Source organism: Cotesia typhae, unplaced genomic scaffold (assembly GCF_013202065.1).
Source record: "Cotesia typhae breed Kobodo isofemale line unplaced genomic scaffold, CoteBio_Ctyphae scaffold_152, whole genome shotgun sequence".
Taxonomy (NCBI): domain Eukaryota; kingdom Metazoa; phylum Arthropoda; class Insecta; order Hymenoptera; family Braconidae; genus Cotesia; species Cotesia typhae.
Window position 1 is genome coordinate 2559976 of NW_027423776.1, and position 25311 is coordinate 2585286.

General features: G+C 30.8%; 3 protein-coding genes across 4 annotated transcripts; 1 reads left to right on the plus strand and 2 right to left on the minus strand.

The window, feature by feature from the left end:
• Nucleotides 1–296: 296 nt before the first annotated feature.
• Nucleotides 297–15235, minus strand: LOC141536180 (paired mesoderm homeobox protein 2). Its single transcript, XM_074256513.1, has 4 exons — nucleotides 15168–15235; nucleotides 10084–10226; nucleotides 8561–8733; nucleotides 297–863 (listed from the first exon to the last, which is right to left on the minus strand). The coding sequence occupies exons 2-4, from the start codon at nucleotides 10205–10207 to the stop codon at nucleotides 498–500; spliced, it is 663 nt and encodes a 220-aa protein (XP_074112614.1). The 5' UTR covers nucleotides 10208–10226; nucleotides 15168–15235; the 3' UTR covers nucleotides 297–497.
• Nucleotides 15236–16153: 918 nt separating this feature from the next.
• On the minus strand, nucleotides 16154–20973 carry LOC141536194 (SET and MYND domain-containing protein 4-like). 2 transcript variants are annotated; one of them, XM_074256533.1, is made up of 6 exons: nucleotides 20891–20973; nucleotides 19733–20310; nucleotides 18228–19264; nucleotides 17888–18156; nucleotides 17417–17722; nucleotides 16154–17283 (listed from the first exon to the last, which is right to left on the minus strand). In XM_074256533.1, the coding sequence occupies exons 3-6, from the start codon at nucleotides 19225–19227 to the stop codon at nucleotides 17032–17034; spliced, it is 1827 nt and encodes a 608-aa protein (XP_074112634.1). In that variant the 5' UTR covers nucleotides 19228–19264; nucleotides 19733–20310; nucleotides 20891–20973; the 3' UTR covers nucleotides 16154–17031. The 2 variants fall into 2 exon arrangements, with proteins under 2 accessions (XP_074112634.1, XP_074112633.1); XM_074256532.1 differs by lacking the exon at nucleotides 20891–20973 and having other exon boundaries at nucleotides 19733–20446.
• A 360-nt stretch (nucleotides 20974–21333) lies between these two features.
• On the plus strand, nucleotides 21334–24424 carry LOC141536193 (uncharacterized). Its single transcript, XM_074256531.1, has 2 exons — nucleotides 21334–22112; nucleotides 22501–24424. Exons 1-2 carry the CDS (start codon nucleotides 21338–21340, stop codon nucleotides 24291–24293), a joined length of 2568 nt encoding a protein of 855 aa, XP_074112632.1. The 5' UTR covers nucleotides 21334–21337; the 3' UTR covers nucleotides 24294–24424.
• The last annotated feature ends 887 nt before the right edge of the window (nucleotides 24425–25311 follow it).

The following is a 25311-nucleotide window of genomic DNA, read 5'->3' on the forward strand; positions in this document are numbered from 1 at the left end:
AAAATTAATTTATCGCATTGTTGATTAAAAATTTTTTGATATTGTTTATACTCATAAATCATTGTTATAAAATTTTTCATTATTTTTTTTTAAATCGTATAGTACACATCTCATTTATTATTTAATTACTTTTACTTAAATAATTTTTATAAAAAAAAATGTACAAATCATTATGTTAAAATATATTTGCAATAAGTACTTGCTACTAGTTTTTATTTAATTCAATAAAATTCTACTATTATATATTTTTAAAAACATAAACATGGCAAAAGAAATTAATAAAATTTATTGTTTCATTCATCATGGCCAAAAACAATACAATTGTAGAGTTATCTAATAAACCATCATGTGATTGTTTTAATGTGAATTATATAATATATTTTGACGAAAATTGAAGAAAACTCTTTGGCATTATTACTCAACTTATGAACAATAAAACGAATCCTTTTTTTAGGCACTTCTTAGCATTTAAATTCATTATATTAAGTACTAGCAAGTCACATACTGGCGTGCATTGCTGAATAACTAGTGCTGTAGGGATGGCTTCTTAGTCTAAGGTTGCTCAAGCTATTCATTGATGTTCCTTCGATACTTCCATGGACTTCTGATTGATGATACGATGGAAAGCTAACATTATTGAGATTTCCATTCACAAAACCATAATTCTGTGATGATCTCCAGTACTCACTATACGAATATTGAGGCACTTGAGGAGGAGATTGTAAAGTTTCTGGTGTATTTTCGTGACGATATGCTATCCTTATTGGTCGTAGCGGTAAAGTTGTTTCAATATCTCGTGTGGAGGAGGCACCTCTACTTCTTTCATTTCTGCGAAACTTGGCTCTACGGTTTTGGAACCAAACCTGTTAAACATACATTTTTTGCTAAATTACATTTAATATTTATTGTGATTAATAATTTAATACGAACTGATGAAAAAATTAATTTGTTTCAATAAATGAAGAATTTAATAATCTAACTAAGCAGGAGAATTCTTAAATTAAGACATTTTTCTTCATTCCTGTAAACGAACTAGATTAAAAAATTAGTCTGTTTGATTTAAGTCAGAAAATTATTTAAATTGATTTTCTGAGACAAAAATTTTTTTTATTGATTTAATTTAATTTTTCTATCAGTGTAGGATGTCGCGAAATATAAAAATTTTTTCTATCAAGTCTCCTGTGAAAATATGCTAGTTTCTTACGATTGAAAACTATATGCTGAAAATTTCATGCTGATATTTGATTTTCTTAATGTTGCTTAAAATATTTTATAATTTTCAAAAACTGTATATTAATCGCTTTCGAGTGATCAGAACGCAATATCTTGTAAAAATTTTAAAAGATCCCAAAAATTGAAGATTATAAAATAGTTATCTTGTTTTGGGATGTCGAATAGATATTTGTTAGTTAAAATGCTGTAGTAATAATGTTCATTCCGTCTGTTAAAAATGTTTCAAGCTTCATTTATATTCTTTTAATATGTTTTTAAAAAATCTTACAGATTATTTAAAAATTTCTAAACTGCATTATATGCTTTAAAAGTTAAAACAATTTATAAAGTAAAAATTGTAATTTAACGTAAATGATAAGATACGAAGAAAAATTCAACATTATATACTTTTCGGAAACTTTTGAAAATCTTGAGCGATCTCTTTAAGTTTTTTTTTCCCTCCGGGCAAAAAGTGGCAACTTTCGGCCCGCTGCGCTAAATTAAGTTGCTGCTTTTCGCCGAGAGGATAAATAAATCGTATTTAGCCCTAGGATGGAAAAGTTAGAAATGTCTCAGATCACATGTTAGTCAATCTCGGCTTCGCCTCGGTCGAATATAACATGTGATCTGAGACATTTCTTACTTTCCCTTCCTAGGGGTGAAATCTACCCGTGCAAAAAAAGAATTCTGATTCAAAATGAATTTAAGATTGAAATTTATATTTTGACATAAATATGAATTAGTTTTGAGATCAATCCAAATTTGAAATTGATTTGTAAATAGAAATTAGCATGCCTGTAGAAATTTCGATCCTGCTGTAGAATATTAATAAAGACTTGAAAATATTTAGGATAAATTTTATCTATAAAATATTCTCAAGTTTTTATTAAAATTCTAAAGCAGAATCGAAATTTCTACATGAGTGCTAATTTCTGTTTACAAATTAATTTCAAATTTGGATTGATCTTAGAACTAATTCATATTTGTGTCAAAATATGAATTTCAATCTTAAATTCATTTTGAATCAGAATTTTTTTTTTGCACGGGTACTATTTAATAAAGTTGATTTTTGAAATGAGCTTATAAAATATGATAAACTAACATACTTTTATAAACTGTTATATATGGATAAAAAATAAAATAAATGAAAAATACGTAATGCTGCTAAATAAGTCTCGATTTTCTTAATTATAGACATCATAAACAAAATTAGTATTTATTAAAATAAATAATCAATTACACAATAAATAACTCAGTTGATGGTAAAGAAATAACTATTTGTAAGGAATTTTTTTTCCAAAAGAAAGGAAGAAGAAATGGATACGAACGGAAGACGGGACAGCGTGACGGCTCCTGGCAGTCGGATAGAACTCAGAGACGTTTATGTAACGGTGAGATGGCATTTGTGACTAAAGAACGAGAACAAGTAGAGGAAGATGAAGAAGAAGGCGAAGCTGTAGCAAAAATCAAATAGAAGAAAGAGAGAGAGGTGAAGATATAATATTATAGAAGTAAGAGATAGTATGATGAGTCAAAGGAAGAAGGGCAGCCGCACACGTGCTGGACTCGACACGCTATTGAACGCATGTGCTTTCTGGAGTTGCCGGCGAGCTAATCATAGCTGCTTGCCTGACAACCTGTCTCCTCTGATTTTCTGCTTAGCTATCCGCGACCTCTGAATCTTCCACATCTAGCTTACGACAAAACATGACACCGTTCATGTCACGCATAAGCGCAAACGATTTTCAAATTTCAAACCTTACATCGTATGCGCGTTCCAAAACTTTTTTGGACATGCTATTTATTTTTTTTTTGTTTTATTTGCCAAAATTCCGGAATTTTTTCACGGATTTTTAAACTATTTGACAAATTGCCTTCTGTTTACAAAAATGTTTTGACTACTCTGTCTTCATGATTAATGTTTTTCGTTGTGCGTAGCTTTTGTTTTTTATTGTTTAGAATAATTTTTACATAGGTTGTAAAGCGTAATATTTTCATTCTTTTTTTAAACATTCATATTATATAGTAATTTATATATTTAATTTGGTTTGAATGTAATTCAATAATTCTTGATTATAAAATGGAGTACAGATATGTTCTTAGTACCGAAATTATGGAAACATGTAATGTCGATGTTTGCATGTAAAAAATTTTAAAACAAATTCTATATTCTGTTATTTTCATTATAAATCACAAAAACTTGTAAAATTAGTCGATTGTAAATTTTACGAATTGTAAAATTAGCCATTTTTAAACTTCTTATAACTTTTGAATGAGTCAGTCGAATTTGCTCTAATTTTCAAAAAAGCTAAATTTATGGAAGTCCTTTTATATGAGAAGTCATTTTTTAATCCGTCGATCCGTTAAAGAATTACGAGAGATTTAGAAACGGCTAATTTTACATTTCATAAAGTTTACAGTAGGCTAATTTTACAAGTTTCTGCAGTAAGAATTGGCTAAATTCACGTAGCTACAAATTTTTGTTTTTCGCTATTTTTTAAACGACTGAATTTATATTTGGTGAAATTAAAATTTCGCTAATTTCATTAATATCATTTTTTATTTGCGACTAATTTTACAAATGACATTATCAACTGATTTCCAAATTTAGAGTTAATAAACATTATATTTTACAAACGGCTATTTTCCAGTAATATTAAAAACATACTTAAATTAATGACCACGACTGTATATCAATTCAATAAAATTATTCGATCAAAATCTTTTAATCGTTTTCACATTCTAGACTAGAATACCCCGTTAATAAAAGACAATGGGCTTTGGTCCCAGATACTATAATAATAATTATTATTTTTTTTCTAATGAATTGATGATTTTTAAATTTTTTTTTGTTCAAATAAAAGTTTTTTAACTTCCTGCTAAGAAAATTGAAAATTTTTCACTAAAGGGAAGTTATTGATTTCGGTTCGATTTTCAAAAGTCGAGTTTTCATAGGATCTCCACGTTTTGAGGTCCCAGGAAGCCATTATGACTATTCCGTCGAGGTGTCCGGCCGCGCGCGCGCGCGTGTGTGTGTGTGTGTGTGTGTGTGTGCATGTGTGTGTGTGCATGTGTGTGTATGTGTGTGTGTGTAAATAAATTTTTATCGTGCGGTTTCTCGAAAACAAATCAACTGATTGAATTTTACAATACGTCATTCGAAAGGGTTTATCAAAACTTAGATCTGATTAGATTTGAGAGTAAATCCATCGAGTCATTCTGAAGAAATCAAAAAAAAAATTTGAATTTTTGTATTTTTAAAATAACTTTAAAGCGTGCTGAAAAATCATAATAAAACCACCTATAGATTTTTTTTTTGCTTAAAAAACTGCGTCGAATGAATTTTAAAAAATGAAAATCGAACGACGCATTTAAAAGTTATAAGTATTTAAAAATTCACGAATTGTGTTTTTCGGTATTTTTTAAAAATATCTTCGAGATTTCTCAACCAATCAATATAAACTAATACATTTTCTTATTGTAGTTAAAAAACTGCATCGAATGCTTTAAAAAAAAAAAAATCGAACGACGCATTCAAAAGTGACAGCTGTTCAATAAATATATTTTGAGCTTGAAAAGCTCAAATATTAATCCAAAATTAATTCAAACTTAGCGGGAAGTTGTAGGGTTGGCCTGCGCGGTCAACCGATTTCCAGATTTTTCTGAATGAGATATTCAGCATCCGACGGAGGTTTTCGAAAAGAAATTTTACAGTTTAAATCAATAAATTACAAAGAAGAATTCAAAAATAACAAGAAAAATATAGAATTTCTAGTTAAAATATTATCTTTGCTTCAAGAAAATATTTTTCATGATAGAAATTATTCAAGAGAAAACAAAAATTTTTTTGACACGAAAAAAATTATGGTTAAAGAATTGTTACATCTTAAATTGGTTTGATTTTGAAAAATATTCTTTGGAATCAAAATAATATTTTTTTCCGATATACTTATTTTTAATCGGATATAGAATAAAACGTTTTTCAGTTGAAAAGGAATTCAGTTTGAATATACAGTTTAGTCTTATTATGGGTTCTATTTTTTCAATCAGACTCGCGTTAATATGAGAGAGACACTCATAGGACTCATAACTAGACTCGATTGGATCGAATTGTTCTACTACACTGATAAAAAAGTTTAGTCGACTCAGGAGAAAAATTTTATACTTAGATAAGTGTTTTTCAGAAACTGATTACCTTGAGTCAAGCAAAAATTGTTTTTAGAACAAAAAAATTTCCTGATCCAAACAAAATTTTTTTTTTATACAAGGCAGTCAATTTCTCCAAAAATCTTTCTAGGTTTGAGATTTTTTTCTTGTGTCAAGATAATATTTTATCACTGTAAATATTCCTTACATAAGTTCTTGTTAAAAAAATTATTAGTATTTTAGATCTGAGGAATTTTTTTAAAATGCAAGTTGAAGTTAAAATCTACTTCTCATTACGTAAATAATAACATGTTATGAAAAGAAATTCTTTTTTTATCATTTAAAACAATATTGTTTCTGATACAATATATCTATATATCTATATCTATATTATGTTTCAATATTATAAAAGTTTTTTGAAAAATAAAATTTCTTTACTAAATTTTTAAGGTACCCAATTTTGCGCTCCCTTTCTTGTACTAAGGTTTAAATCATCACCGATGAATGTCACCCGAAGTTTGCGGAGTGCAACATATTACATATGTATATGTCACCAACGTTCAATTTCGCTCGTAAATGTATGTGTGTCGCATTTATTCCTTCATATATACTCTCTTTGTATGGGTAACAATTAACAGCTCTATAGTCGTTGATAGCCACTCACCGGCTAATAGGTATATTGTACTAAACCTAATCTTTGATAAAGTAAATTTACACCAATTATTTATATTAAATAATAATCTTCCAATACGAATTATTCGATTGTAAACAACTTAACAAATTAATTTCGATTTGATAACAACAAAACGTACTAGTCTTTCATGGGCCGTCATTGTAGTCTTTGACTATGCGAGAGGTCGTCATATCCCACATGTTCTCCTACAAATTAGCTCTTCGAGCTCAAAATGTGAAAACGGTGCTTTGAGCTCGAAAAGCTCAAATATTAACCAAAAAACACATTTTAAGGCACTTCAAATCCAAATTTAGCGGGAAGTTCTAGGGTTGGCCTGCGCGGTTAACCGATTTCCAGAGTTTTTTTTTATAGCCGTCAATTTTTCAAAAATTGACCTGTCGAGACGTTTTTTTTTTATATTTTTTGTTTTTTTTTAAATGTACTTTTCAGAAAAAAATACAAAAAACATTTTAGACGCCAATTTTGATGAAATTTTTGATTTTCTGAATTTCATTCTTAATTTATAGTCTAAACTTATAATTAATTACACCAGTATACAAAAAAATAGTGGCTTATACATTTGACTAGACCTACCAAGGGTAATGTAATTCGATGCGCTGAATCCGAATTGTCGGTCAGTTAGGCTCGTACATAAATTGTAATTAAAATGATAAAAAAACGACCTCACTTGATTTTATACTGTTCTTCACTTGTATTAAATTCTTTTTTTAACTTCCCGCTAAGAAAATTGAAAACTATAAAAAATCGGAAAGTTATTGGTTTTACTCCGTTTTTCGAAAATCGAGTTTTCATCAGATCTCGACGTTTCGAGGTCTTAGGAAGCTTTCCTGACTATTACCTCGATGTGTGTGGGGGGGGGGGAGGGGTATATGTAAACCTCTCATAACTTTTGAACGGCTTGACCGATTCTATCGTAGTTGACGCCATTCGAAAGAACTTGACTAAACTCAGATTTTGAATACAATTTAGACCGATTCGGATCGATAGATTCTGAGAAATCTAAAAAAAAACTACGAAAGAAAATTTTTTCAAATGTGGTTTTTTTTTAATTACTGTTAAACGGCTGTACCGATCGTGAGTTATCGTTGACGAAAAAAATCGAAAAAAAGTGTTTTTTTTTTCAACTTTCACCAAAATTTCATGTATGATCAATTTGTTTTCAAAAGTATATCATAGAATTTGAAAAACTGCGTCGAATGCTGCCAACTGCGTAAAAATCGGACGATTTGTTCGTGAATTATCGTTGTCGAAAGAAAACCGAAAAAAGGTTTTTTTCGGAATAACTCTGAAATTCCTAGTTCGATCAATTCAAACTTAAAGATTCTTTATGAAGCTTAAAAAACTGCGTCGAATGCCGCCAACCGGATGAAAATCAGTTCATTAATTCAAAAGTTTTTGCGGTTTTAAAATTAAAAAAATAGTGTTCTATTAAACCTCTATCAGACTTGTGAGTTCGGAGAGCTCATAGTTACACGAAAATTCTATTTTTGAGGTTGAAAAGCTCAAAAACGTAATAAGTGAAATTTTGAGCGCTAAAGAATGAAATTAGCAGGAAGTTGCAGGGATGGCCTTTATGGTCAACCATTTTCCTAATTCTTTTTTCAGATGATCTATGCAGTGGGTTCCTTTTTTGTTTCCTATTTCCTATTGGTATTTCTCTTTTTAACGTCCATCAAAAATTTGTTCGCATGTTAACATTCCAATTTCCTTGATACCAATTCTCCGTTTCAATTATGTTTTGATGAAATCGTTTTCCTTGTTCTTCATTGTCGTCTCAACGATTTTCGAGCTAAATAATCTTCATATTCGGATTCAGCGCATTGATATACATAAGGAACATACTTAATTAAGATCGAAAAAAATTTGTTCGCTATTGTTTTTAACAATATACTTAAGATTTTGGAGGATTACGAGCCGAACCAATCAAAAATTCGGATTCAGCACATCGAAATACATAACTCTAGATAGGTCAAAGTTTTTTTTGACGATTAAGAAATTTACTATCTGAAACAAAACTTCATCTATATAATTTCTATGTCTAAAGCGATGAATGGTTTGAAATTTAACAATCTCATGAATGTTTTAATCACAGTTTTACTAATTAGTAGAATTAATTTATTCAAAACTTTAATAAATGATTGTTATCATTAATTAAAAAATTCTTTTTTATGTACATTAAAAATAATTTAAACAATAATTTTCGAGATATTAAAGTTTTTACGTAAAATTGAAGATAACGGTTTACCATTTATAAACTACTAAATTTAACATTGACATTTTAATCATGAAAAAACGTTGAAATAAAAAAGTAATTATTTTAAAAATAGCTCCGGTTATTATTTTTTATTATGCTTGCTTTCACAGCTACATCGTATCGGTAATCCAGCTGTATTAACGAATTAATATTAATATATAATGTTATTAAAACAGAATTTTAATTCTAAAGACCATTCGTATTACAATACTATCTTTAATTTTTTTTCTTTTATTTTTTTCTTGTTACATTACCTGTACTCTGGCTTCAGATAAAGATACTCTCGTCGCAAGTTCTTCTCTTACAAAAGCATCAGGATAGTGTGTTCTCTCAAAAACTCTTTCAAGAGCAGCAAGTTGTTGGGCTGAAAACGTTGTTCTGCTTCTTCTAGGTCTTCTACCTCCACTGGAAGCTCCCTCATGGCAGTCTAAATAATTAACAATAATATTATTATTTTTACATTATTAATTCATAATTTTATTTCTATTTTGCAGTTATGATTGGGTCGATCTACCATCAAATTATTGGACAGTAAATTTTGAAAATAATTCAAGGAATATATGATCTAAGGGCAAAGAAAAAGGTACGTACTTTTATACACTTAACTTGTGGCTGATGAATATGTTTATATGTATGCAAATTAAAAGAGAGAAAGAGCAATAAGCTAAGAGAGGTGAGAACACTCAACGCGCTAACTGGGGGAAGTCGAGTGCAAAAAGGATCTCGATTCTCGATCTGGTGTTGTATCGCGATACAGGCAACCTACCAGTAAAGGACAGACGCGTAATTCGTGAATGAATCTACTGTACTTGGGCAATCATCAAAGCGGTATGATTTAAACAGCATGACGTTCTTGAAATGCATCATTACGATTAAATCAAATGCTTTGGCGTCTCTAACTAAATGAATCATTTGTCAAATGTGTTCATGATATTTAATAAATATTATGTTACTTGAGTGAAATACAATTTATTTAAATTATTCAACAGTGTTTTAAAAATAACATCAAAATTTATCAACTCGGGAGCGAATTTTTTTTATAAAATTTTATAGATATAATGACATTTTTTTCCGGGTAAATTGAAATGAAAAAAAAAATACTTTTTTAATTTTATCCGGCTTTTTAGAATAGTATAAAAATAAATGAAATATAAAGATGAAAATGAAGTTAGCAGACATTTTAAAATTTTTGGAAAATTTTTATTGCAAAAATTTCAATTAAATAATTTAAAAAAAATTTTCACCTGTAAAAAACTTGAAAAACTGTAAGTGTAATTTTTTATAAATATCTTTTTAGTTGTAATTTAATTAATAAAAAAAAACCAAAATTTTTCAGATGTCTGCTAACTTCAGTGTCATATCTAAAGACAATTTTTTGTAAATCAAATGCACCGATAAATTGAGGAGTTGAGTTTCAAAAGGGTATCTTTTCATTTGTGATTAATCGAGACAAAAAACTGGTTATCTTCAATTATGAATATTTTTATTGAACTTTTTTAATTTAACTATAAAGTGCTATCGGTTATGAAGCTACAATTCAATTTTCATTTAGAAATCTTTATAATTCTTGAAGTACTTAATATTTAAAAGATCAAAAAACTGTTCTTTTAAAATACGAAAAGGTACCCTTTTGAAAATCAGCTCCTCAATTGTGATCAAAATAAAAAAAAAAAAAAAACATAATCAGTAAGAAATCATAGCACTTGAAAAACTAAAACTTTAGTAGCTAGTATTAATGAAAATCACAAAAGATGATATTTAGCAATAAAATACTTACCTAAATGATGATTAGAGGTTGACAAGAGTCTTGAAACAGTAAAATCCTGAGGGACATGAGAGTTGGCCACTTGTGAAATAATCATTGAATCATTCGGTGTATTATCATTATCAGGATGTAACATTCTCCTTCCTTCTGTTTATCTTTACATTTAATTTAATGTCACTAATCACTTATATAAATTTATTTTATAAAATATATTATTTACAGTATATTTTTGTTATTATTAATTAACGTATCATTAATCAGTGAATTTAATTATTGGATAATTTATGTATTTGAATTTGAAATATATATATAGATATGTGTATATATATATATATATATAGATATATATATATATATATATATATATATATATATATATATATATATATATATATTCATAAATATTAACTTATAAGTAAGTAAGCCATTAAAAAATAGACTGTGTTTGACACGTTTACTAGCCTACTGTTTCACATTGCCACCTTTTATAAGATAGTCTGTTATCAGAGCTTTTTTTTTCTTATGTAAAACCACAATTGTATTTCGTGCTCGCAACGAAATTATCCATTAATTATGCAAACGCAAATAATTCGTCAAGACATGCAAACACATATATACCTAATAATAATGTAAGTACTATATAATATGCCTATACAGACGGTTCTTCAAAACGACCTAAATTAAATTATTTATCCGTCAATGTGTCGTATTTTATATATGTACATACATAATTTGTTCTTCACTACTAATCGAATCATTTAAATTATCAATTAAATGTAACACTACCTAAATGAATGTGAAAATTAAAATGAAAATATAGTACAGTAGTATAAATTGATACAAGTTGATGAAGAGTAAACGAGAAATTAATCTTCGTAAATTATTTGATGCGAGCCGTGTGTATAGGGAGGCAAGATGCCAACTGACTTGCTGAGTTAAGACGTACTTAAAGGTTCCACATTTTCTATCTCTTCTTTTATTCATATGTCTCTTTTCTTCTTCTTTTTCTTCGTTTCTTCATCTTCATTTTCAAAACTTTTTTTTTTGCAGCTTTATGAGATAAATAGACCGATCTCTAAGAGTAGGTGGAGATTATCAAGCTCCACCCTTTGGTGGATCACTCATTGGTAAATTTATTTTTATCTGGGTGTAATACTTATTATTTAGTAAACAATGGATTTTCTAAATCATCTAATTATCTGTAATTATCTATTTCAATATAGTAGTCAATTTTTATTTGAATTGTATAATTACGTAAAAAAATATGATAAATGATCAGATAAGCTTTATTTCTTGATTACATATTTGATTTGAATTAATTAATCATTGACAGTAGTTCTTTTACGTCTATATACAATAAAAATTTTATGATAATGAGAATCAAACCAGTAAATGCGAAATTTATCTACTGATTCTTACGTTAAAAATCGACAAACTATCATCATGTAATTCTTTACGTTTAATTAGTGATAGGGCACTCAATTAAAATTTTTAGTTAATACATATTGGATATGATTATATTTTATTGTCATATCATTCAAAAATATATCTTTGAAATTTATTTAAGCATTCCCCATGAGCAAGTGGTAAGCTTTAAAAATTTGAAAATTAATTTTTTTTAACCGAATTTTTTGGGAATTTCAAAAATTCAAAATTTCAGAAAGCGTTCCAATAATTTCCGGAATGTTGAGTGTAAATTTTTCTAATTTTTGAATATCTTCTGAATGAAATGACCATTCGAGTCCGGCATTGTTTGGTACGTTTGAAAGAATTTAGTTAAATTTTAATATCCTGAAAATATTCTCATCAGTCGAGTAGATTTTGAAATATTCTTCAAAATATATTTATTAAAAAAATGTTTTCGGAAAATCATTTTTAACTTAGCAAATCTCTTCAATGTAAAACCTGTCACATCTCTTCAATATGAAATAATTGAAAAATTTACTACTATCAAGAATGTAAAAGCCTGTACTCTGAAAAACTTAAAAAACAAAATTTAAGTTACTAATACTTCCAAAACTTAACAAAACTATTAGTACACAGAATGCTTATTATGTAGCAATCAAATATTATAACAAACTTCCAACTGATTTGAAAACTATAGATTGTAATAAAAAATTGTTAAAAAAAAAGTTAAGTTACTGGATAAGAAACCTTAATGGTTAATATGCTTAAAAAATATAATGGAAAAGGCAAGTATTTGATTGGATATTTCTTTTTCTGATAATTGTTTATAATTTTGTATTTCTTTTACTAAAAATTTATTACTTTTTGTACTTATTATCTCTTTGCATTGTATTATCGACACAAATTTTGTAAAAAAGTCTATGTATTATAAACTGTTATTTTTTGTACTGGTTCGATACACATGTGTTTTTACACCTCGATAGAATTCTTTACCAGATAAATAAATAAAAATAAATAAATAGACTGATTTGAAAATCTACACTGTAAAAAATTGTGGTGTAACAATAGACCTCGAGAACACTACACTGTGTGAAGTGACGGTGTAAAATTCTAATCCGTTTACTTTTAACACAGTGTGATTCATTTTTTACACCATTACATTTTATTCAACATAAGTGGATCTGCATTACTGTGGTAAAGAGTAAATAAATAAATAAGAAATGGATTAAATAAAATGAATTAAAAATAAAAATTCTGTTTCGAACAATAAGCTTTTTTTTATAACAAATTTCTTTCAAAATTTAAATTTGTCAACATGAAAAAACATTTTCTTTGTCTTTATTTTATTTTAATACAATTTATTTCTTATTTATTTGTGTAATTGAATTTAGCTCATCAGTTTGCATGGATATTACAGAGCCGATTATATTAAATAACACGCGAATGGTGTAACTTAATGAATTACACCGAGTTAAAAGTACATGGATTAAAATTTTACACTGTCACTTCATACTATGTAGTGTTCTCGAGGCCTTCTTACATCAAAATTTTTTGCAGTGTATTTTCCTAGTACTTAAAATTAAAGTTAATTTAAGAAAAAAATGTTTATCTAAAAAATTATGATGAAGATTTTCATTGTTTTGAATTAAACTAGTTCAAAATTTTTTTCTTAAAATGAATTAGCAGTATTATGAGATCTGTATTACTGTCTAGTATACATTGTACAGCGTAAAAAATATTTTCATCCTCTTCTCGACTGAAGGATATTTACTGGATGTTTGGACTGCGATTTAATGAATCTAATAAACCTCAAGTATCTAAACTCTATTGTAAATTAGGTTGACTACTTAAAATTGCGTGCATAAATGTCTATTAGAGATTCATGCAAGGCTTGAACTATTTGTAGTATAAATACTTATTGTAATTTTCGAATGTATTTGCTTCTATTTATTCCATATTTTTTTTGTAATTATGTACTATACAATTTTATATGTTATATTCTCTTATCTCATGCTATAAAAAAGTATATCTCTTTTTGTAAGCATTATTATTAATAAATTTTAAATATTATAAGTTCTTACTGATGTTGAGTATTAAAAGAAAACATTTGTAACGATTGCATTCTCGCCTAATAATTCTCCATGGAGCGTCACGACATGTTTATGTCAAGACGTCGCGACATTTAGGTTTATCTGAGTTTAACTTTTTTCCTTATCCTTTCGTTTCCACTGCTTCATTGTAGCAACTGTTATTGTATCGTTGTCATTACTAAACTCTCTACTAAATCTTATGCAGCTTAAACTCATAAAAGTCATGAGGAAAGTACATTCACTTCACGGTAGAGATTAAAAAATTTTCTAGATTTTTCAAATGATTAAGTCTTTTTTTATACTTTTCAATGTTGACAGTTTTAATTTTTGTTCTTTATTGAATTTTGACAAAACAATTAAAGCTTTACTGTTTAAAAACAAAGAAAAAAGCGGTCGAAGAAATTAAAAATTTTTAAATCGATCGCCATTTTGTAAATAATAAAAAAAATCAGCTATTTGCTACGTTAAATACATTCATATAGATTATAATGAACTTGGACTTTTTTTTTTTAGATAACCCGTTTTTGAGAAATCGTTGTAACCACGGAGAGAGCTTTTTTTCGGGCTTTACGACAACGCTTGTGTCTTTACGACTATTTAATATTTTGTTATAAAAATGTATGTAAGTATTATTGGATGTACACTTAATCAAATAAATAAAAAACGGGCCCGATATTCTTTTATTTTCCCGATTAAAAAAATTTCAAAAGTCACTCACTTTTTCGGTCATCACACACAGAAAAAAAAATTTCTTGAACCAAGAAAATTATAAGGAAGACTGAAGTTATTTTGGAGCAAGAAGAAATTTTCTTGGCTTAAAAAAATTTAACTTCGTTCAAAAAATGTTAACTTCATTCAAGAAATTTTCAGTCTTCCTTTTTCAAGATTTTCTTGATTTAAGGAAATTTAAGCTTGACTCAAAACTTTTTTTTCTTTCTGTGCAGTGACCTTTCCCCTTAATTACAAACGAAATAATTATTATATTATTTTTCTCTGTTTATTCAATAACATAAGCAATAAAAATGCGATCCAACCATTGAATTTAATAATTTTGTTGGATTGGAAAAAGTCCGAGATTGGGGTTCTGTTTATTTCAAGCCATAGAAAATCGAAGTAAAGTTTGTTTTCTAAATTGTTTTATTTTGCAATAAATTTTAAGAAAAAATAAAAAGTGCTCGATAGAAAAATCAAATTTTATGTTTCGAGAACCTTTCGATATTTATATAGTTTACTGAGTTAAGGGGGCGATACATCCAAACGCCTTAATTTTTACCGTTTTCTGAAGATTTTTTTAACTGGGAAAGAATGAAGTTGTTTTTACGGTGTATCCTTAGCTTGATTCAAGATTAAAATTATTGAACCAAAACTACTACAAGGATAACAATAAATTTTTTGAGACGAGAGAAAAAATTCTTGAGCCAAGAAATTTTTTTAAAATCGAGGAATTTTATCCTAACTTGAGATTTTTTTTTCTTGACTAAAGAAATTTATTGTTTTTCTTTTCATAAAATTTTTTCTCTTGAGTGAAGCTCATCTTTCTATCAGTGCAATAATACTTTTCCAGCAGTGAATTCAAATATTTTAAAAAATTATACTTACTTGGACAAAGATTTTCGTATATCTGTTGTGATCTTCCGAGTTCGATTTTATACAAGACATCACGCTCTCTCCCATATCTATAAGTATTTTCAATGATCATTAAATACATTTTTCGATATTTTCTGAAAGGCGTTAAATTTTTTTTCATAAGCTTTTAAAATTTCATTCAAATGTTTTATCAGAAAAGATGGAAATTATGATTAATGGTTTCTTGATACATCATAACAATACTTTAATTCTTTTTTTTTGTAAACGTTGACTTTTCTCGCAAAATATTTTCAATAGAAAAGTTCAAAATTCAATCGAAACGTCTCATCGCTGAGATCGAGTATCATTAATTCACAATGAAAAAAAATTTTGTATAACGTATTTCATCGGAATCTTTTTCCCTTTTTGTGAAAATCTAAACCTGACAATAGAGTATCGCATTTATACATATTTGTGGTAAGAATTAATAGATCTTACCAAGACTGTTAAAAAATCATTTATAAAAATGTGAAAGTAGTCAATTGACAGGATTAATTCATTTTATCATATAGTATTTCCAAATTTATGAAATTTATACGTCAAAACATTAGTTTTTGTACGCTGGGTTGCTTCTAATCGATCGTTTCCTCAGTTTTCAAATGTTGAAGGGTAGTTTAGTTTTTTTCCTTATTTTGTATCAATCATAACAAAAATAAAAAACTGTGAAAGTTAAAATCAATCATAAAAATGACCCAGTGTCATCTAAAGTTAAAATAACACAAATATAGCATCTAAAACTTTTTTTTTTATAGTAAATAAACTGATGAGTATGTCCTGTGAAATACCGTATTTTTTATAATCTATCACTTATTTTCCCTTTTCACTCACATTTTTTAACTACATTATAAAAAAAAATTTCATAATGTAGCCCCCTATGAAGTCAAAGTAGATAAAAATATTGAAAGGGCATTAAACAATATAAAAATTGATTTTCTGTCAGAAAATGATAAAATTTCAAATAGTATGTTTATTTGTTTTTATTTATTTAAATTAGATTGTAAATATTAACCTTCGAATTATGTGTTTCTGAGAACATGTATAATAGCGTTAAAATTAAACAGAATATGGAATAGATAATGTAACATATATGGAGAGGTGTCATGTAGTTTACATGTAGTTTTGTCCCGTGATTGACGGAATCAAATATTAGTGCTCACGAAGACTACTCAACAATATATACGGTAGGAGCGCATAGAATTCGTTACAAAGGGAGGCTTTTTGGATGGTATCATGAACGTTTTACGAATAAAAAAAAAAAAATTATGACTTTTTGGCGAAAATTTTTGTGAATTATTTTTACCGTGCAATCATAAAAGTAGTGAGAAAAAAAATGTTCATGAAATTTTTTAAGAAAAGCGGCTTTTTTTTTTTCAATATAGCTAAAACGCTTAAATTTTTTTCATTAATATCACTACATACTTGTTGAAGAAAATATTTTTTACATTTTATAAAAAAAAATCAAAAAGAGTAATCCATAAAAAATCGATGAATCTAAAAGTTTATCCATGACACTGTTTTTAGTTTTTAAAAATTATGAAAATCTTGAAAACAATTGAAGAAAAAATTTGACATGGTCAAGATAAATTTTTATAATTTTATCATTTAGATTCACTATCCATAAACAATTTTTAAAATAACTGAAAAACGGTTGACCGGTAGGCCATCCCCAGGACTTTCCGCTTTTTTGTTTTTTTTTTTTTTTTTTTGCTTGAAACGCTCGAGAAACTTCCTATTGGTTGAGTTCAAAAATTATATAAAAAAAACGACTATTTTTTAATGGCTATAACTTTTGAACCTCTCATTCGATTTTGAATGACTTGGAGATTAAAAAACTTAATTAATACCCAGAGACCCAATGCAAAATATTTAGCAATAAATTCTTTGCGTGTTCGATTTCAGCACATGGATAATTGACGTATTTACCATAACCATTGAGTAAATCTGTAATTTCAGTAATTGTTCTCAAAATATCAGTTGGAGATTTGTCCCTGGTAGATATTTGATAAGATTTTACTATCAGTGAAAACTTGTCATACTTCTGTATCATCTGAATTAGTTTATGCATATTTTTACGGGCTCCATTTTGCATCTGTCAAATATAAATTCATGTTTCTTACATTTTCAATAGAAGGAAATTTTTCTTTAAAGGTCCTAGATTTCTCTAGATCAATATTTTCAAATTTTAAAGATAATTAAATATAATAAATTAGTTTAAAATTTACCAAACAAGACGGTGGCCTGTAATTCGGATTCCAATTTTTGTTACAAGGCATGCATTCACACCAGAAGTTATGATTTAACTTCAGGGATTGTCGCCTAACTTCAGTTAGCGCGTCACGGTAATATATTCCATAACTAATGCATATTTGCTCTCCCTTTTTTATTGGTTGAAGAGTAACAGCAGCACTGATATTTCCAGAAGCATATTGATAAGCATTGCAATCACAACTATGACTGAACAAACTTAAAAGTGGCAATAAAACTCCGCAGGATCTTATCACATTACCTTTGTCGTCATTTGGCATCATCTGAAATAATTTTGGATAAAATTAAATCTACAATTGTTTCTTCTATCATCAGAAAATTGAAAAGTTTGCAATAGCTAGTTTAAAATAACAAATAGAAAAAAAAAATTTATAAAACATCTCTATTTCTAAACCTTTCAAGTTTTTATAAGTATAAATGAAAAATACCGTAATAGAATTAGTGTTAGTGATTGCTATATGATGAATGAGTAATTTCGCAATAAAAATAGCATATTCAATGTTATTTAACTCGCTCATCTTATTAATTTTTTTACCAAATATTTCGGTTGTCGCCGCTAACATATACAGTGTTTCAATAGATTTTCTGGTAAAAAGTTCTAATTCCATTGAGTTTAAATCTTTTCGTAACAATGCGTATACACTAGCATACTTGCTATCATCAAATATTCCTCCAGTTAGGCTTCTGTCAATTGTGTCTAAGAAAAAAAAAATAACAATCATAATAGATAATGAATATTTTTATGTATACATACTAAATGAAATTTACCTTCTATCTGTTCAAGATCTTGGACTTTTTTGTATAAAGCTTCTACATTTCCATACTCTTTAAGAGCTCTTATCAATAGTCGCAGACTTGCTCTGTTCATTTCTATGTTATTTTTATCATAAGCTACAAGACTACGTATAACTTGGCATTCGATATCATGGTAGTCTTTCCAAGCTTCATCGCGACAGTTTTCATTGCAGTAAACGACGTTTGTGCAATGGTTGCATGGAACACAACTAAAGGTAAACTTAACGCAGTTCCAGCAGTAAGTGTGCCAATGTTTTGTAAATAATATTGTTGAATAAGCTTTGTGAAGCATAACAGCTTCTCCTGCCTTAATATCTTTCGTAGCCACAATATGACGGCCAAATTTTTTAGATTGCTGTATATCTATAGCGTAAGACGCTCTTAAAATTTTAGGATTTTCATTAGTAATTTTAGGCATGAAAAAGCTGTCATCCCATTTTTTTACCGGTTTCTTGAGTGATTGTGTCTGTAGCTGATCTAGACTGCTTAAAACTTTTTTGTTATTACTGTCATTCATTTTTTCAATCCACATATTAGCTTGAGCTATTGCTTCTTTAACTTCAGGACACATTTTTTGATTCAAAGCCAATAAATTTTTGGCTTTCCGTGCATATAACTTAGCCTTCAAATTATCTGGATATCCAATTTTTAATGCTCTCTCAATATCTTTCAATGAATCTTCATACATTGCACCGTTTGTTAAAACTGCTGATCTATTAGCAAATGCACGAGCTAATACTTCTGAGCCAGGTAGTGCATGGGCTAATGCTTCATTATAAATTTTGATCACTTCGTTCAGTGGTGCAATCGATATTATTTTATTTCCAACATTTATTTTCTTGATTGCAATTTCTTCATTTTTTGATTCATATTTTATAGGAATCCCCCCGTCATCAATCATTTGCTGAAGATTTTCTTCAATTAACTTCTCCCAGTTAGTCTCTTCTTTTGGTTTATGATTCATAATGGACATAATTTTTTGAACCAAGTAATCTTCTATAACCGTAATTCTATAAAAAATAAATAGATATCACTTATAATTGTAGTTACAATATAATTTTGTTGTTATAACAACTTTTGTTAAAAATTTTACAATATTAAATTATGAATCATGAAATTGTTTGCATCAAGAATGAGATTTTATAATATGAACAAAGAATTAGTAATACGATTGACTCTACAGGCAATCCCTGCAACTTTATCCATAACTATACCAACACTACTGTGAAAATAGATGAAGTAGCGTCTAAGGACCGCAAAACTCGGTGAAGATCTGATAAAAACTTGATTTTTGAAAATTGGGTTAAAACAATAACCCCGATTTTAGAAAATTATTGTTCTTTATTGCAGGAAGTTAAAAAGATAATATAAATTTATAATAATCGAAAAATTTATTATTTTTTTTATTTAACATATTCATAGAAATAATTATAAGTTTTCAAATTTTTTTCAACTTATAAAATTAAAAATAAGATTACCTTATAAAAAATAATTGGATTATTTCAATTGAATTAGCTACTCAATTATAGTTGAGTAGTTTAAACAAATAATTAAAAAAAATTTTTCACTTTTATATGAGTTATGCTTCAACCTAACTTGTATTGTTACAGAGATTATTTGTTATCGTATGATGAATTGGAAATGTTATACAGTATCAGTGTGGCCAGAACGTGCTCTTTTCTTACCCCCACTTTGTAGGACACTCTCATCTGACTACATTGAAAGCGGTACAAAGTGGGGGTAAAAAAATCGCACGATCTGGCCACACTGGTTATACATCGACGCTAGTCTTTTGCTTGGTGAGTTGCATTTGTTGTAATATGAATAAAATTATCAAAGTGGGAGCATAAAGAAGTAAAGTGGGGATTCCTAATGTGTTTCACTATCGGTCCGCAGCTCCCGGTTTTTTAAGTTATAATGATTTCTTGAGTTTTCTAACTTGAGTTTACAACTTGCGATGATAAAAACTGAGTTACAAACTATTGAAGAAAAGAAAAATGATCCATGAAAAAATATATATTGCTTGCTTAAGCATGGATATACTGCTTGATTCTATCTGAAAAATTAAATTTTTATGAGATTTTAATAGCTGATAATGCTTTACGCATAAAATCAAGTTCTATACGAATGAAATTAATAACACCGAAGTTCACAGATATTAAAAATTTTTTTGGAATTTTATAGTAATTAAATTATTAAAAAAACATTTTAATTAAAAAGTTTCATATGTGAAAATTCATAAAAATTACAAGTGAAAATTTTTAGAAGCATTTTTTTATTGTAATTAATTTGTAAAACAAATTTTTTAAATTGACAGCTGACCGCTAACTTCAGTATTATTGAAATTACATTTTATGATACTACTGATATTAATTATATTTAACAGATAAGATCATAATCTTATTTAAAAACGTGCTGAGATCAAGTTTAATAATGGTAAATATTTCTCTATTTACACACAAAAACTAAATTTAAGAAAATAGCATAAAAAAATGACCATCATCTTCTAGTGGACAATTATGGGTGCAGTGGTGTTTGTTTGTTTTCAAGGTTAATTTCGTTAATTTTTTTATTTTATTTTCTTTTATTCTGGATAATATTTTTGTGATGGAAGTATATAATTTATTTATACTTACTTTAATAAATAAAAGCTATCGAGCTATTATTTAATTATTAAATAATTTAATAATATATTGGGAAATATTCCACTTGGATACGCCACCTGACGGATTGATAAATGAACTAACTTCGTCAGATGGAATTCGTATTAGCCGATTATATCCCTCCGTCCGATACACGGCATCCCTATGAGAGAAGCTGTTGTGTACTTGCCTTTAGTCGTCCTACTTACATGCCCTCTGGCTGACTTTGTTGTAGTTCTTTACCCCTCTTGCCCCTGTGATCACCTCAAGCACGGGATTGGTCGCGTCTCACGTCATAGCGTTGAGCACTTTCGACCACAATAGTCGTCCATTTTTGTGTTATAGAAAATTAAAAAAAAAAAAAAAAATATATAATAAAAGTTTTAGACAACAAATAAAAGAAATAAATCGTAATACACGAGAGAAAGAAAGTATTTCGGGATGGCGAGTGACAAAGAAAACGACAAGGCAGATAATGGAAAGAGAAAACGAGACGGATCTACCGGCAACCATGATGGTTCTCCCTCGCCTAAGCGTGTACAGTACGAAGAGATGTGCGAACAAATGAGGGCATTACAGGGACATATGAAACACCTAGTGAATTTGTATTCTCAGAGAGATGAGGATACGCAATCTACTGTAGAGGAACCTCCACTGAGTGACACCCTAAACCTGGGTAAGTACAAGACTGAGGTTAACGCCAAGAAGAAGGTAGTTCAGGCTGACCCGACAAAATTACAAACCTTATCAGGGCTTCAGAGGTTTGAAATGGATGATTGGAAGGACATTAGGTATGGTGATACCCTTAAAGAATTTTCAGCTTCACCTGGATTCACAGAGCTCAAGGTCAACGAAGAGCTCTGCTACCTAGACAAGGGTAAGGACTATCAACAGTCAACCGAGCGGGTTCTTGCAGGTTTAGCTAACGCAGTATTAACTCAGAACGAGGTGCTACAAGCCACACTGCAGGGTATAATAGAATGGGCTAAACAGTATCCAGAGGGTATTGGTTCTCAAGATTTAATAAACATGTTTAACTTAAATTTTAGGGAAAAATCGGAGACCTTCCGTAATTCTGAAAAGATGTTAAAGATAATCTGCGGAAAGAGAGCATCCTGTATTGAAGCAAGGCGAGATAGGATAATTAATGAGGCTCCGAACAAGCAGGTTCAAGGAGCATTGAAGAGAATCCCACCTAGCTCGCAACACCTCTTTGGTAAGGAAAAGCTTACTTCTTTAATTACTTCTTTGGGAGGCGCACAGACTTGGTTGAAAGAGCCAGCACACAGCAGCGGTAAGCAGAGTGGCTCTAACAACTTTAGCAGAATTCCAAAACGTGAGAACTCCTACACTCCGAGAGCCTCTCAGACTTCATCAGGTAGACTTGACCAGACCAGGCCCCAGTACAGAAAAGTATTCCCCAAGAAAGATTCAGCCAAGCCCAAGCAGTTAGGTACATTTCGTAGGAAAGACGGCAAATGACTATATGGCAGCAAGAAAATTCTCGGGAGGCCAACTGGCCAAATTTGTGGAGGAGTGGAAGAGTCAAGGTGCTCCACAGGTAATACTAGATATTATAGCAAATTTCCGAATCTCATTTGCAGAAAAACCAGCCCTCTCAAACAATTGGAGAGACTCTCGATACGAAACACCATTCTCAGACCAGATGACAGAACAGATAGAGCTTATGTTACGACAGGGTGTCTTGGAGAAGATCACAGACCCGGGACCAAGTTTCGTGTCGAGAATGTTCTTGATAAAGAAAAGCGATGGAGGCTGGCGTCCGATCTTCGACCTTCGGAACCTGAACAGGTACGTAGAGGTGAAGGAATTTCAGCTAATTTCTCATTCAAAGATTCCAGATTTTTTACAACCGAGAGACTGGCTAGTGCGAATAGACATGTCACAAGCATACTTCCACATTCGAGTCTCCGAAGCACACCGCCGCTTCCTACGCGTTCACTTCAGAGGAGAGCTCCTACAGATGACGTGCATGCCATTCGGCCTTTCATCTGCCCCGTATGCGTTTGCCTCGGTGTCAAACTGGATAGCAGAGTTAATACGTTCAAGGGGCATAAGAGTAGCAGTGTACTTAGACGATTTCCTGGTAGCCTGCCAGAACAGAAGCAAATTGTTAAAGCAAATAGAAATGATAGTAAGATTGTTAGTTTCACTAGGTTGGCAGATCAACTGGGACAAAAGTATCTTAGAGCCGTGCCAGGAGTTAGATTTCCTGGGAATAACATGGAGCACACAGACAGGTGTGATAAAGCTTCCACTCAAGAAGGCCGTAAGCATCCAGACCCTCGTCCAGGAGGGGTTGAGAGATCAGAGTTGTACCTTGAAGAAGGCTCAAAGCCTTCTGGGACACCTGAACTTTGCAAGCTTCGTAGTTCCAAGGGGCCAGCTCCATTGCCGTCATCTTCAACGGTTCTCGACTCATTTCAGTCAGAACCGCCCTCGACAGAGACTTCGGATAAACAACCAGGTTCAGAACGATCTAACCTGGTGGAAGGAAGCCACGAGTCTGTGTTCACCTCTACACAAGAGCAAGGTAACACACTTCCTGACGACGGACGCAGTCGACAGGGGCTGGGGAGCTCAATTGAACGGGATCTATATGTCGGGAAACTGGTCAGCGACACAAAAGAAATGGCACTCCAACAAGAAGGAGTTGCTGGCTGTATATCAGGCACTGAAACAGCAGGCTCACCTCCTAAAGGAAGCCCATATACTGCTACAAACGGACAACCGTACAGTGGTAGCATATATCAGGAAGGAAGGAGGAACAAGGTCACTGGAACTGTACGAACTTACATTCCAACTCCTTTCCCTGGTCGACGAGTTAAAAATAACTCTGTCCGCTTTTTATTTTCCTGGAAGATACAACGGGATTGCAGACCGTTTGTCAAGAAAGAGGACACTGCCGGAGTGGCACCTCTTACCAGAGGCCACGGAGACGGTATTCAAAACGTGGGGTACTCCCGAAATAGACTTATTCGCCTCAGCCAAATCGGCGGTGGTCAAAAGATACGCCTCTCGGGACTGCAAAGATCGCTTAGCCGCATTCACCGATGCCTTCAGTCAATCATGGAGTTTCAAGCTCGCCTGGATATTTCCTCCTCCAAGTCTGATTCCAAGAGTTCTTGCACACTTGAACGAGAGCAGGGGCCACTTTCTAATAGTTGCCCCAAAATGGGAAAAAACCTTCTGGATGCCGGACCTAGTCAACAGAAGCAGGAATCCCCCGATAACAATCCAGAATCTGGAGAGAGTTTTGATAGACTTGACCACGGGCAGTCCACCTCCGCAGGTAGACCAGCTTACACTCCAAGTGTGGAGGATTGGGTGTGGGGATCCGTTACCCAGAACTGGGACCCCCGTGAAAAGGACCTAGTCAAGTCGAGCTGGCGAGCCTCGACTTTGGAAACCTATAAGGCTCCGATTAGAAGATGGATTACCTGGTGCCAAGAAAACAAGGTTAACCCTGGCTCCCCTAGAGGAGTTGACTTAGCGAGATTTCTCTCTAGTCTGCACCTACAGAACAACTTGGCATACAGCACAATTTTGGTGCACAAGTCGGCAATAGCCACATTCTGCTCAGGTAGGGAGGCCATCAACCTGTCATCTGAGTTCCTTGTACGACAAACACTGAAAGCAATTTCAGTAGCTAAACCAAAGGAAACTAAGTCGGAGATATGGGACACAAAAACCTTATTCGAATGGCTAGCAGCGGACCTCCCAAGGTTAACCTTCTTTGAGGTCTCACGCAGGACAGCGATAATACTTTTACTAGCGTCAGGGCGTCGTGTGCACGATCTAACTTTATTGAAGATCTCGAAGGATCACTTAATCAACCTGGGAAAAGAGATCATACTTTGGCCGGCTTTTGGATCAAAGACAGATCGAGCGAGCTTCAGACAGTCAGAATGGAGATTGCTGAGCCATCGGAATACAAGAATCTGCCCGGTCACATGGATTAGAGCCATGCTGAAACTCTCTGAGAAGAGGAGAGCTGGTCAGAACCTCGACAGTCTCTTCATTACAGTAACGGGTCCAGCTAAGGCAGCTTCACCGACGATAATAGCGGGTTGGATTCGCTCAGTCCTAAAGGACGCTAATATAGATGCCTCTCCAGGCAGCATTCGAGCGACAGTCGCATCAAGAGGATGTCTGGATGATAGGCCAGTCCAAGAGATTCTAGACAGAGGAAATTGGAGATGTGCGGAGACATTCAGACGTCACTACTACCGTCAGGTGACCGCATCATCAAAGAGCCCAGGCATTTCTTTAACAAATAACTTTAAGCCAATGTAAGAGATAAAGATTATCATATTTAGACATATACTTGAATTGCAATACATATAACAAGGTGGAATACTTACAATAAGATGGAAAGTATAAATTATATTTTT

Coding starts and splice junctions, on each gene's coding strand:
- LOC141536180 (XM_074256513.1), bottom strand. CDS start 10,207: ATGTTACATCCTGATAATGATAATACACCGAATGATTCAATGATTATT. Junction 8,734..10,083: donor AACCTCTAATCATCATTTAG/GTAAGTATTTTA, acceptor TTAATTATTTAG/ACTGCCATGAGGGAGCTTCC. Junction 864..8,560: donor TATCTGAAGCCAGAGTACAG/GTAATGTAACAA, acceptor TATGTTTAACAG/GTTTGGTTCCAAAACCGTAG.
- LOC141536194 (XM_074256533.1), bottom strand. CDS start 19,227: ATGTCCATTATGAATCATAAACCAAAAGAAGAGACTAACTGGGAGAAG. Junction 18,157..18,227: donor AGATCTTGAACAGATAGAAG/GTAAATTTCATT, acceptor TTTTTTTCTTAG/ACACAATTGACAGAAGCCTA. Junction 17,284..17,416: donor ACAGGCCACCGTCTTGTTTG/GTAAATTTTAAA, acceptor TATATTTGACAG/ATGCAAAATGGAGCCCGTAA.
- LOC141536193 (XM_074256531.1), top strand. CDS start 21,338: ATGGCGAGTGACAAAGAAAACGACAAGGCAGATAATGGAAAGAGAAAA. Junction 22,113..22,500: donor TAGCTCGCAACACCTCTTTG/GTAAGGAAAAGC, acceptor TCTCATTTGCAG/AAAAACCAGCCCTCTCAAAC.